The sequence below is a fragment of the Rhinoraja longicauda genome, chromosome 6, assembly GCF_053455715.1.
Source record: "Rhinoraja longicauda isolate Sanriku21f chromosome 6, sRhiLon1.1, whole genome shotgun sequence".
Taxonomy (NCBI): domain Eukaryota; kingdom Metazoa; phylum Chordata; class Chondrichthyes; order Rajiformes; family Arhynchobatidae; genus Rhinoraja; species Rhinoraja longicauda.
In genome coordinates, this window is record NC_135958.1 from 44053624 (window position 1) to 44066736 (window position 13113).

Sequence of the window (13113 nt, forward strand, 5' to 3'; positions counted from 1 at the left end):
AATTGACAGAGAAAGCAAAGAACAGTTCATTAAATATAAGAAAATAACTGCAGATGCTGGTACAAATCGAAGGTATTTATTCACAAAATGCTGGAGTGACTCAGCAGGTCAGGCAGCATCTCAGGAGAGAAGGAATGGGTGACGTTTCGGGTCGAGACCCTTCTTCAGACTGATATCAGGGGGGCGGGACAAAGGAACGATATAGGTGGAGACAGGAAGATAGAGGGAGATCTGGGAAGGAGGAACTATCTAAAGTTGGAGAAGTCGATGTTCATACCACTGCAAGCTGCTCAGGCGAAATATGAGGTGCTGTTCCTCCAATTTCCGGTGGGCCTCACTATGGCACTGGAGGAGGCCCATGACAGAAAGGTCAGACTGGGAATGGGTGGGGGAGTTGAAGTGCTCGGCCACCGGGAGATCAGTTTGGCCAACGCAGACCGAGTGCAGGTGTTGAGCGAAGCGATCGCCGAGCCTGCGCTTGGTTTCGCCGATGTAAATAAGTTGACATCTAGAGCAGCGGATGCAATAGATGAGGTTGGAGGAGGTGCAGGTGAACCTCTGTCTCACCTGGAAAGACTGTTTGGGTCCTTGGATGGAGTTGAGGGGGGAGGTAAAGGGACAGGTGTTGCATCTCGTGCGGTTGCAGTGGAAAGTGCCCGGGGATGGTGTGGTTTGGGTAGGAAGGGACGAGTGGACCAGGGAGTTACGGAGGGAACGGTCTCTGTGGAACGCAGGGAGGGGATGGGAAGATATGGCCAGTGGTGGGGTCCCGTTGGAGGTGACGGAAATATTAGCGGTTGATTTGTTGGATCCGCTGTCCGGTGGGGTGGAAGGTGAGAACGAGGGGGATGCTGTCCTTGTTGCGAGTGGGGGAGGGGGAGCAAGAGCGGAGCTGCGGGATGTAGAAGAGACCCTAGTGAGAGCCTCATCTATAATGGAAGAGGGGAAGCCCCGTTTCCTGAAGAATGAGGACATCTAAATATGATCAATTGGCCTGATACAGAGTGGATCTCTAGTGCAAATATTCAATCAGTAACATCCAAAGTTTAAAGACCACAAAGCAGCAACTCTTCAAGAAATAGTTATAAATGTCAACTTATCCAAGAAGTTGAACACAAATAATTGTTTGCAAACATTTTATATATGAAGAAATTGCAGAGTTGTGACACTGCCCAGTCTAGCACACAGAATCTGCTTCCTAAAATGGCGCTATAATTTACCCATGACGAACGACGGTTTTTAGAGTCAAATGTTCAATCTTGCTGCTCTAGTATATTTGGGTGAGGACGTTGGGGGGTGAGGGGAGGCGCTGGGGGTGGGGGCGGTGCTGGGGGGGGTGAGGGGCGGTGCTGGGGGTGGGGGGCGGTGCTGGGGGTGGGGGCGGTGCTGGGGGTGAGGGGCGGTGCTGGGGTGGGGGGCGGTGCTGGGGGTGAGGGGCGGTGCTGGGGGTGAGGGGCGGTGCTGCGGGTGGGGGCGGTGCTGGAGGGGGGGTGGGGGTGAGGGGCGGTGCTGGGGGTGAGGGGCGGTGGTGGGGGTGAGGGGCGGTGCTGGGGGTGGGGGTGAGGGGCGGTGCTGGGGGTGGGGGTGAGGGGCGGTGCTGGGGGTGGGGGTGAGGGGCGGTGCTGGGGGTGGGGGTGAGGGGCGGTGCTGGGGGTGGGGGTGAGGGGCGGTGCTGGGGGTGGGGGTGAGGGGCGGTGCTGGGGGTGGGGGTGAGGGGCGGTGCTGGGGGTGGGGGTGAGGGGCGGTGCTGGGGGTGGGGGTGAGGGGCGGTGCTGGGGGTGAGGGGCGGTGGTGGGGGTGAGGGGCGGTGCTGGGGGTGGGGGTGAGGGGCGGTGCTGGGGGTGAGGGGCGGTGCTGGAGGTGGGGGCGGTGCTGGGGGTGAGGGGCGGTGGTGGGGGTGAGGGGCGGTGCTGGGGGTGAGGGGCGGTGCTGGGGGTGGGGGTGAGGGGCGGTGCTGGGGGTGGGGGTGAGGGGCGGTGCTGGGGGTGGGGGTGAGGGGCGGTGCTGGGGGTGGGGGTGAGGGGCGGTGCTGGGGGTGAGGGGCGGTGGTGGGGGTGAGGGGCGGTGCTGGGGGTGAGGGGCGGTGCTGGGGGTGAGGGGCGGTGCTGGGGGTGAGGGGCGGTGCTGGGGGTGGGGGTGAGGGGCGGTGCTGGGGGTGGGGGTGAGGGGCGGTGCTGGGGGTGAGGGGCGGTGCTGGGGGTGAGGGGCGGTGGTGGGGGTGAGGGGCGGTGCTGGGGGTGAGGGGCGGTGCTGGGGGTGGGGGTGAGGGGCGGTGCTGGGGGTGGGGGTGAGGGGCGGTGCTGGGGGTGGGGGTGAGGGGCGGTGCTGGGGGTGGGGGTGAGGGGCGGTGCTGGGGGTGGGGGTGAGGGGCGGTGCTGGGGGTGAGGGGCGGTGGTGGGGGTGAGGGGCGGTGCTGGGGGTGAGGGGCGGTGCTGGGGGTGAGGGGCGGTGCTGGGGGTGAGGGGCGGTGCTGGGGGTGAGGGGCGGTGGTGGGGGTGAGGGGCGGTGCTGGGGGTGAGGGGCGGTGCTGGGGGTGGGGGTGAGGGGCGGTGCTGGGGGTGGGGGTGAGGGGCGGTGCTGGGGGTGGGGGTGAGGGGCGGTGCTGGGGGTGGGGGTGAGGGGCGGTGCTGGGGGTGGGGGTGAGGGGCGGTGCTGGGGGTGGGGGTGAGGGGCGGTGCTGGGGGTGGGGGTGAGGGGCGGTGCTGGGGGTGGGGGTGAGGGGCGGTGCTGGGGGTGGGGGTGAGGGGCGGTGCTGGGGGTGGGGGTGAGGGGCGGTTCCGGGGGTGGGGGCGGTGCTGGGGGTGAGGGGCGGTGCTGGGGGTGAGGGGCGGTGCTGGGGGTGGGGGTGAGGGGCGGTGCTGGGGGTGGGGGTGAGGGGCGGTGCTGGGGGTGAGGGGCGGTGCTGGGGGTGGGGGTGAGGGGCGGTGCTGGGGGTGGGGGTGAGGGGCGGTGCTGGGGGTGAGGGGCGGTGCTGGGGGTGGGGGTGTGGGTGAGGGGCGACGCTGGGGGTGGGGGTCGGCGCTGGGGGTGGGGGTGTGGGTGAGGGGCGACGCTGGGGGTGTGGGCGACGCGGGGGAGTGAGGGATCGTGCCCCTGCGACGCGGGTTCCGCTGACAGACAGCCAGCTCCACCAATAGGCGCAGAAGTCGCGGCCAATCGGGGCACGTGTTCTGTGTATCAGCCAATCCCGTGGTGATGCGGGGCTCCACATCCGGTCAAGCCCCCTCCCAGCGCCGCATCTGGCCCACATGATGCAGCGCCGCGTCTGGCCCCTCCCACGGGGTGACGTATGCATCCGGCCGCTCACTCAGAGCGTGGAACCGCAGCGGCGCAGCCTGGAGCTGGAGCTGGAGCCGTGTGAGTGGGGCCGGGGGACGGGCCCGAGCCCGAGCCCGTGGGGTTGAAAGGGGTGAGATGAGTAGAAGAGGTGGGAGTGAGGACTGAGGATCTTGAACACACCCAGTGAAGCGGCCACCACTGCCGTCTCGCAGAGAATCCCACAGATTCACAACTCTGGATGAAAACGTTTCCCCTCATCTCTGTCCTAAATGGCCTCCCCTTTATTGTTATATATACTGCGACCCTTGGTTCTGGACTCCCCCAACCTGTCCAATCCTTTGAGAATTGTATTTGTTTCTATAAGAAATCCCCTCTTCCTCCTTCTAAATGCAGAGGAGAGATGGGGAGGGGGAGGGTGGGGAAATGGCGGCTCAGAGGTTGGGAGTGGTTGATGTGGGGAAGTGAGGGGTTGAGAGGGGAGGGAAGGCGTGGGATTGCGGTGAGGGATGAATGTCTGGGGTGAGGGGAGTGGTTGTGCGGTTTGGAAGATGGGACAGGGGGGTAGAGTGGTGAGGGGGAGGTGAGGCTGCACTTGGAACGAAGGAGGGGTGGTGGGAGTGTAGCCTCATGACCCATGGAGGTGGGGGTGAGGGGTCTAACTGCCCTCCCCTACAGGCTGCCCCACGTGGGGGTCTCCACTGGAGGAAGTGAGGGGTTGAGAGGGGAGGGAGGAGCAAATCATGGAGGTGCAGTTTAGGTGGGGGTGAGGGTTCTGACGTCTGCCCTCTCCTATTAGCTGCACGATAGGGGTACAGTTTAGGTGGGGGTGAGGGTTCTGACATCTGCCCTTCCACAGGCTGCCTGCAGGGATGTGACGGCCTCATGGCTGAGGAGGGAGATCTGCCGCTTCGTGTCACCAGCGCGGCGCTGAGGAGCGTGGTGAGCGGTCGCCATGCCGACCACTACGGGAGGGTGGTGGACTTTGTGGAGATGGTTTGGCAACAGGCGTCAAGCCTCCTCACTTACCAACACTACCTCAAGCTCACCCTTGCCTTCAAGGCCAAGGTATTTTCAGCTGCTGCCTGTGCCCGGCAAGAGGGTGGGCAGAGGGTGGGGAACGGGGAGAGGGTGGGGTGCGGAGAGCAGGGAGGTGGAACAGGGTGGGGTGTGGGGATGGACAGAAACATAGAAAATAGGTGCAGGAGGCCATTTGGCCCTTCGAGCCGGCACCGCCTTTGATTGTGATCATGGCTGATCATCCACAATCAGTAACCCGTGCCTGCCTTCTCCCCATATCCCTGGATTCCGCTAGCCCCCAGAGCTCTATCTAACTCTCTTTTAAATTCATCCTGTGAATTGGCCTTCACTGCCTTCTGTGGCAGAGAATTCCACAAATTCACAAAAAGTTTTTTCCTCATCTCAGTTTTAAATGACCTCCCCTTTATTCTTAGACTGTGGCCCTGGTTCTGGACTCCCCCAACATTGGGAACATTTTTCCTGCATCTAGCTTGTCCAGTCCTTTTATAATTATATACGTTTCTAAACGATCCCCTCTCATCCTTCTAAATTCCAGTGAATACAAGCCCAGTCTTTCCAATCGTTCCTCATATGACAGACCCGCCGTCCTGGGGATTAACCTTGTGAACCTATGCTGCACTGCGTCAATATCAAGGATGTCCTTCCTCAAATTAGGAGACCAAAACTGCACACAATACTCCAGATGTGGTTTCACCAGGGCCGTGTACAACTGCAGGAAGACCTCTTTACTCCGATGCTCAAATCCTCTTGTTATGAAGGCCAACATGCCATTAGCTTTCTTCACTGCCTGCATGTTTACTTTCAGTGACTGGTGTACAAGGACACCCAGGTCTCGTTGCACTTCCCTTTTTCCTAATCTGACACAATAGACAATAGGTGCAGGAGTATGCCATTCGGCCCTTCGAGCCAGACACCATTGAGATAATAATCTGCCTCTTTGTTCCTGCCGCCAAAGTGGATAACCTCATATTTATCTACATTATACTGCACCTGCCATGCATCTGCCCACTCACTCAACCTGTCTGAGTCACCCTGCAACCTCCTAGCATCCTCATCACAGTTCACACTGCCACCCAGCTTTGTGTCACCTGCAAATTTGCTCATGTTACTTTTAATCCCATCATCTAAGCCATTAATGTATATTGTAAATAGCTGCGGTTTTGGAGGTGGGGGCACCGAGCCTTGCGGCACTCCACTCGCCACTGCCTGCCATTCTGAAAAGGACCCGTATATTCCTACTCTTTGCTTCCTGTCTGCCAACCCATGTCAATACTCGACCTCCAATACCATGTGCTCTAATTTTGCCCACTAATCTGTGTGGGACCTGATCAAAGGCTTTCAGTAAGTCCAGATACAATAGACAATAGGTGTAGAAGGAGGCCATTCGGCCCTTCGCTGGCACAGTCATTCATTGTGATCATGTCATGAACATCCCCAATCAATACCCTGTTCCTGCTTTCTCCCCATATCCCTTGACTCCGCTATCTTTAAGAACTTTATCTAACTCTCTTGAAAACATCCAGAGAATTGGCCTCCACTGCCTTCTGAGGCAGAGAATTCCACAGATTCACAACTCACTGGGTGAAAAAGTTCTTCCTCATCTCCATTCTAAATGGCCTCATCTCTGTTCTAAATGCCCTATTCTTAAACTGTGACCCCTGGTTCTGGACTCCCCCAACATCGGGAACATGTTTTCTGCCTCTAGCGTGTCCAATTCCTTAATAATCTTATATGTTTCAATAAGATCCCCTCTCATTCTTCTAAATTCGAGTGTATACAAGCCCAGTCGCTCCAGTCTTTCAACATATGACAGTCCCGCCATCCCAGGAATTAACCTAGTGAACCTACGCTGCACTCCCTCAATAGCAAGAATGTCCATACTTAAATTAGGATACCAAAACTGCACACAATATTCCAGGTGTGGTCTCACTAGAGCCCTGTATAGGACCTCTTTGCTCATATACCTAATTCCACTTGTTATGGGCAACATGCCTTTAGCTTTCTTCACTACCTGTTGTACCTGCATGCTAGCTTTCAGTGACTGATGCACTAGGGCACCCAGATCCCGTTGTACTTCCCCTTTTCCTAATTTGACACCATTCAGATAATAATCTGCCTTCCTGTTCTTGCCACCAAATTTGGATAATCTCATATTTATCCACATTAAACTGCATCTGCCATTCATCTGCCCCATCACCCAACCTGTCCAAGTTACCCTGCATCCTCAAAACTACATTCACTGACTCCTTCATCCATTTTACTTGTCACACCCTCAAAAAATTCCAGAAGATTAGTCAAGCAGGATTTCCCCTTCGTGAATCCATGCTGACTTGGACCAATCCTTTTACTGCTATCCAAATGTGGCGTTATTACCTCTTTAATAATTGACTCCAGCATCTTTCCACTACCCTGGGATGCAGACCATCAGCCCTGGGGATTTATCAACCTTCAGTCCCATCAGTCTACCCAATACTATTTCTCACCTAATGCAAATTTCTTTCAGTTCCTCTGTCTCCTTATATCCTCTAGTACATCTGGGAGATTGTTTGTGTCTTCCTGAGTGAAGACAGATCCGAAGTACCCGTTCAAGGCTTCTGCCATTTCCTTGTTACCCATAATAATCTCACCTGTTTCTGCCTTCAAGGGACCCACATTTGACTTTGCTACTCTTTTTCTCTTAACATAACTAAAGAAGCTTTTACTGTCCTTCTTTATATTCTTGGCCAGCTTCCCCTTGTACTTCATCTTTTCAGCCCATATTGCCCTTTTTGTTACCTTCTGTTGTCCTTTGAAAGTTCCCAATCCTCTGGCTTCCAGCTACTCTTTGCTGTGTTATACATCGTTTCTTTTAATTTTATTCCATCCCTAACTTCCCTTGTCAGCCACGGTTGCCTCTTACTCCCCTTAGAATCTTTCTTCCTCTTTGGAATGAATCACGCTGCAGAATCTCTTTCCTCTTCTTCCCAACGTTGTTTGTGCCGACATGCACCACCACTTCTGGCTGTTCACCTTCACCCTTGAGGATTTCCTGCACTCTGTCCGTGACATCCTGGATCCTGGCACCAGGGAGGCAACACACCATCCTCGAATCCCGCCTGTTGCCGCAGAAACCCCTGTCTGTACCTCTCACAGACGGGCGACGATTTGGGTCGGGACCCTTCAGACTGTTGGAAAAGGTTGGAACAGAGGTGGGGTCAGGACAAAGCCTGGCAAGTCACAGGTCTGAAGATTGGTCCCAACAAGAAATGCTGCCTGTCCACTCCCGCCACAGCGACTGAGTTCTTCCAGCACGTTGTATTTTGTACCGTATTTTGTGTGCGGTTCCCTGTGTATGATGTTTGTGAATGATGAGGTGGGAGGCTGACGGAGTGTCCTCTGTCCCTATGCAGCTGCTGATGGAGATGTTTGTGAGGCAGCACGGCCTGTTGGACATCCTGCAGACACTCGACAAATACTTCCCCCCGCAGTCTGCAGCCCACCCCCGGGCCGTGAGTAGCTGACCAGCCCGAGCATCACTCCCACCACATACCCCTCCCCACCCTGACCCTGTACACATCTCTCCCCCCCCCACCCACCCACGTTCACCCCTGCACCCAGACCGTGTACACACCCCCCCATCCCAACCACTACACCCCCCCGACATGTACACACCACTCCCCCCCCACGACCCCTACACCCCCCCACCCCAACCCTGTACACACACCCCCACCCACCCACGTTCACCCCTGCACCCGACCCTGTACACACCCCTCCCCCAGACCCTGTACACACCCCTCCTCCCCACCCACGACCCCTATACCCCCCACCCCCATCCTGTACACACTCCTCCTCCCCCACCCACGACCTCTACACCCCCCCCACCCTGAACCTGTACGCACCTCTCCCCCCACCCATGACCCCTACACCCCCCCACCCCAACCCTGTACACACCCCTCGCCCCCGACCGTGTACACACCTCTCCCCCGACCCTGTACACACCGCTCCCCCCCCCCACACGACCCCTACACCCCCCCATCCCTGTACACACCCCTCCCCCCCACGACCCGTACACCCCCCCACCCTGTACACACCTCTCGCCCCCGACCCTGTACACACCCTCCCCCCCACCCCGACCCTATACACACCCTCCCCCCACCCACGTTCAACCCCGACCCTGTACACACCCCCTCCCCGACCCTGTACACACCCCTCCCCCCCCACCCACGACCCCTACACACCCCGACCCTGTACACACCATCCCCCCCACCCTGACCCTATACACACCCTCCCCCCACCCACGTTCAACCCCCGACCCTATACACACCCCTCCCCCACCCAAGTTCAACCACCCCCCCACGACCCTGTACACACCCCTCCCCCCCACCCACGACCCCTACACACCCCGACCCTGTACACACCCCTCCCCCCCCACCCACGACCCCTACACACCCCGACCCTGTACACACCCCTCCCCCCCACCCACGACCCCTACACACCCCACCCCCCACCCACATTCAACCCCCCCACCCCGACCCTGTACAGACCCCTCCCCCTCCACGAGCCCTACACCCCCCACCCCGACCCTGTAAACACCCCACCCCTCCCCTGTAAACACCCCCCCCATCCACGTTCAACCCCCCCACCCCGACTCTGTACACACCCCTCCCCCCCACACACACCCCTCCCCCCTCCACACATGTACACCCCCCACCCCGACACTGTACACACCCCTCCCACACCCACCCACGTACACCCCCACCTGGTGGGGAGGGTCCATTAGGGACAGGGTGGGGCTCAAGAGGGTTTAATTGTCAAGTGGGATCGGCAGCATCTTTCGAGAAAAGGAACAGACAGAGTCTGGGGAGAGGGAGTCTAGAGATATGGAAGGGGAAGGTGTGAAAATGGCAGATCAAAGGAGATGTTGTGGAGATGTAGAATGGTCCATTGTTGGCTGAGGTGACAAACAACGACTGGGGATGAGAGCTCAAGGCTGTGGACGGGGTGATAACGCCTGGGATGGGGGCAAGGGATGGGAGTTGGGGTAACGGCAGGGGGGGTAAAGGCTGGGGATGGGGGGTAATGAATGGGGAGTGATAACCTCTCTGTCCCCCAGTCCAGAAGGGAGGTGGTGAAGGAGCAACAGTGTCGGCTGCAGTTCCGCCGCCTGGTTCTGCAGATGGTGAGAGACGGGGCTTACCGCCACCACTTCCTGCAGGTGAGCGCGGGGAGGGGGGCTCCGTACCCTGGGGGGGCACTGTGGGGCGGCAGTCAGAGGGGGATCCCCACCAGCTCGGGGGGCTATGTCGTGTGTGTTGGGTGTGTGGGGTGGGCACGCGTAGGTGTGTGGGGGGGGAGTGTGTGTGGGGTCGAGGAGGTGTGGAGACCTACTTTGAGGAGGGGGAGGTCAGGGGCCGGTATGTCAGAGGTAGTTTGTGTCGGGAGGGGGGGGTGGGGGTTGTATATCGGGGTAGTTTTTGTCAGGGGGTAGTTTGTGTGGGGGGGTAGTCTGTCAGGGGAGTAGTGGGGTAGTCTGTGTCAGGGGTGTAGTCTGTGTCGGGGGGTATGCTGTGTCGGGGGGGTAGTGGGGTAGTCTGTCGGGGGGTAGTGGGGTAGTCTGTGTCGGGGGGTAGTCTGTCGGGGGAGTAGTGGGGTAGTCTGTGTCGGGGGGGTAGAGGGGTAGTCTGTCGGGGGGGTAGTGGGGTAGTCTGTCGGGGGGGTAGTCTGTGTTGGGGGGGTAGTCTGTGTCGGGGGGTAGTAGGGTAGTCTGTGTCGCGGGGTAGTCTGTGTCGGGGGGTAGTCTGTGTCGGTGGGGTAGTCTGTGTCAGGGGGGTAGTCTGTGTCGGGGGGTAGTCTGTGGGGGGGGTAGTGGGGTAGTCTGTGTCGGGGGGGTAGTCTGTCGGGGGGTAGTCTGTGTCGGGGGGGTAGTGGGGTAGTCTGTGTCGGGGGGGTAGTGGGGTAGTCTGTGTCGGGGGGTAGTGGGGTAGTCTGTGTCGGGGGGTAGTCTGTCGGGGGGTAGTCTGTGTCGGGGGGGTAGTGGGGTAGTCTGTGTCGGGGGGTAGTCTGTCGGTGGGGTAGTCTGTGTCGGGGGGTAGTCTGTGTCGGGGGGTAGTCTGTGTCGGGGGTAGTGGGGTAGTCTGTGTCGGGGGGTAGTCTGTGTCGGGGGGTAGTGGGGTAGTCTGTGTCGGGGGGGTAGTGGGGTAGTCTGTGTTGGGGGTAGTCTGTCGGGGTAGTCTGTGTCGGGGGGTAGTGGGGTAGTCTGTGTTGGGGGTAGTGGGGTAGTATGTGTTGGGGGGGTAGTCTGTGTCGGGGGGGTTAGGCTGTGTCGGGGGGGGTAGTCTGTGTCTGGGGGTAGTCTATGTCGGGGGTAGTGGGGTATTTTGTGTCGGAGGTAGTCTGTCGGGGGGGTAGTGGGGTAGTCTATGTCGGGGGGGTAGTCTGTGTCGGGGGGGTAGTGGGGTAGTCTGTGTTGGGGGGGTAGTCTGTGTCGGGGGGTAGTGGGGTAGTCTGTGTCGGGGGGGTAGTCTGTCGGGGGGGGTAGTCTGTGTCGGGGGGTAGTGGGGTAGTCTATGTCGGGGGGTAGTCTATGTCGGGGGGGGGTAGTGGGGTAGTCTGTCGGGGGGTTGTCTGTCGGGGGGGTAGTGGGGTAGTCTGTGTCGGGGGTAGTCTGTGTCGGGGGGGTAGTGGGGTAGTCTGTGTCGGAGGGGTAGTCTGTGTCGGGGGGGTAGTGGGGTATTTTGTGTCGGAGGGGTAGTCTGTGTCGGGGGGTAGTGGGGTAGTCTGTGTCGGGGGGGTAGTCTGTGTCGGGGGGTTAGTGGGGTAGTCTGTCGGGGGGGTAGTGGGGTAGTCTGTGTCGGGGGGGTAGTGGGGTAGTCTGTCGGGGGGTAGTGGGGTAGTCTGTGTCGGGGGGTAGTCTGTGCCGGGGGGGTAGTGGGGTAGTCTGTGTCGGGGGGGTAGTCTGTATCGGGGGGTAGTCTGTGTCGGGGAGGTAGTGGGGTAGTCTGTGTCGGGGGGGGTAGTCTGTGTCGGGGGGGGTAGTCTGTGTCGGGGGGGTAGTGGGGTAGTCTGTGTCGGGGGGGTAGTCTGTGTCGGGGGGGGTAGTCTGTGTCGGGGGTAGTCTGTGTCGGGGGGTAGTGGGGTAGTCTGTGTCGGGGGGTAGTGGGGTAGTCTGTGTCGGGGGGGTAGTGGGGTAGTCTGTGTCGGGGGGGTAGTGGGGTAGTCTGTGTCGGGGGGTAGTCTGTCGGGGGGGTAGTCTGTGTCGGGGGGTAGTCTGTGTCGGGGGGGTAGATTGTCGGGGGGGTAGTGGGGTAGTCTGTCGGGGGGGTAGTGGGGTAGTCTGTGTCGGGGGGTAGTCTGTGTCGGGGGGTAGTCTTTGTCGGGGGGGTAGTCTTTGTCGGGGGGGTAGTGGGGTAGTCTGTGTCGGGGGGGTAGTGGGGTAGTCTGTCGGGGGGTAGGCTGTGTCGGGGGGGTAGTGGGGTAGTCTGTGTCGGGGGGTAGTCTGTGTCGGGGGGTAGTCTGTCGGGGGGTAGAGGGGTAGTCTGTGTCGGGGGGGGTAGTGGGGTAGTCTGTGTCGGGGGGGTAGTGGGGAAGTCTGTCGGGGGGGGGTAGTCTGTGTCGGGGGGTAGTCTGTGTCGGGGGGTAGTCTGTGTCGGGGGGGTAGTGGGGTAGTCTGTCGGGGGGGTAGTGGGGTAGTCTGTGTCGGGGGGTAGTCTGTCGGGGGGGTAGTGGGGTAGTCTGTCGGGGTGTAGTCTGTTCGGGGGGTAGTGGGGTAGTCTGTGTCGGGGGGGTAGTCTGTGTCGGGGGGGTAGTGGGGTAGTCTGTGTCGGGGGGGTAGTCTATGTCGGGGGGGTAGTGGGGTAGTCTGTGTCGGGGGGGTAGTGGGGTAGTCTGTGTCGGGGGGGGTAGTCTGTGTCGGGGGGTAGTCTGTGTCGGGGGGTAGTGGGGTAGTCTGTCGGGGGGTAGTCTGTGTCGGGGGGTAGTCTGTGTCGGGGGGTAGTCTGTGTCGAGGGGTAGTCTGTGTCGGGGGGTAGTCTGTGTCGGGGGGGTAGTGGGGTAGTCTGTGTCGGGGAGGTAGTCTGTGTCGGGGGGGTAGTCTGTGTCGGGGGGGTAGTCTGTGTCGGGGGGGTAGTCTGTGTCGGGGGGGTAGTGGGGTTGTCTGTGTCGGGGGGTAGTGGGGTAGTCTGTGTCGGGGGGGTAGTGGGGTAGTCTGTGTCGGGGGGGTAGTCTGTGTCGGTGGGGGTAGTGGGGTAGTCTGTGTCGGGGAGTAGTCTGTGTCGGGGGGGTAGTCTGTGTCGGGGTGGTAGTGGGGTAGTCTGTCGGGGGGTAGTCTGTCGGTGGGGGTAGTCTGTGTCGGGGGGGTAGTCTGTCGGGGGGGCAGTGGGGTAGTCTGTGTCGGGGGGGTAGTCTGTGTCGGGGGGTAGTCTGTGTCGGGGAGGTAGTGGGGTAGTCTGTGTCGGGGGGGTAATCTGTGTCGGGAGGGGTAGTCTGTGTCGGGGGGGGTAGTCAGTGTTGGGGGGGTAGTGGGGTAGTCTGTGTCGGGGAGTAGTCTGTGTCGGGGGGGGTAGTGGGGTAGTCTGTGTCGGGGGGGTAGTCTGTGTCGGGGGGGTAGTGGGGTAGTCTGTGTCGGGGGGGTAGTGAGGTAGTCTGTGTCGGGGGGTAGTCTGTCGGGGGGGTAGTGTGGTAGTCTGTGTCGGGGGGTAGTCTGTGCCGGGGGGGTAGTGGGGTTATCTGTGTCGGGGGGGTAGTCTGTATCGGGGGGTAGTCTGTGTCGGGGAGGTAGTGGGGTAGTCTGTGTCGGGGGGGTAGTCTGTGTCGGGGGGT

The 13113-nt window shown here is 60.1% G+C and overlaps 1 protein-coding gene across 1 annotated transcript in view; it reads left to right on the forward strand.

The window, feature by feature from the left end:
* The window catches only part of LOC144594437 (uncharacterized), a 33229-nt gene that overhangs the window by 8879 nt on the left and 11237 nt on the right, over positions 1–13113 (forward strand). Inside the window, exons 4-6 of the mRNA XM_078400913.1 lie at positions 4147–4344; positions 7707–7805; positions 9410–9511. Of these exons, the coding sequence (XP_078257039.1) occupies positions 4147–4344; positions 7707–7805; positions 9410–9511 (399 nt within the window). The remainder of the gene's footprint in view (positions 1–4146; positions 4345–7706; positions 7806–9409; positions 9512–13113) is intronic.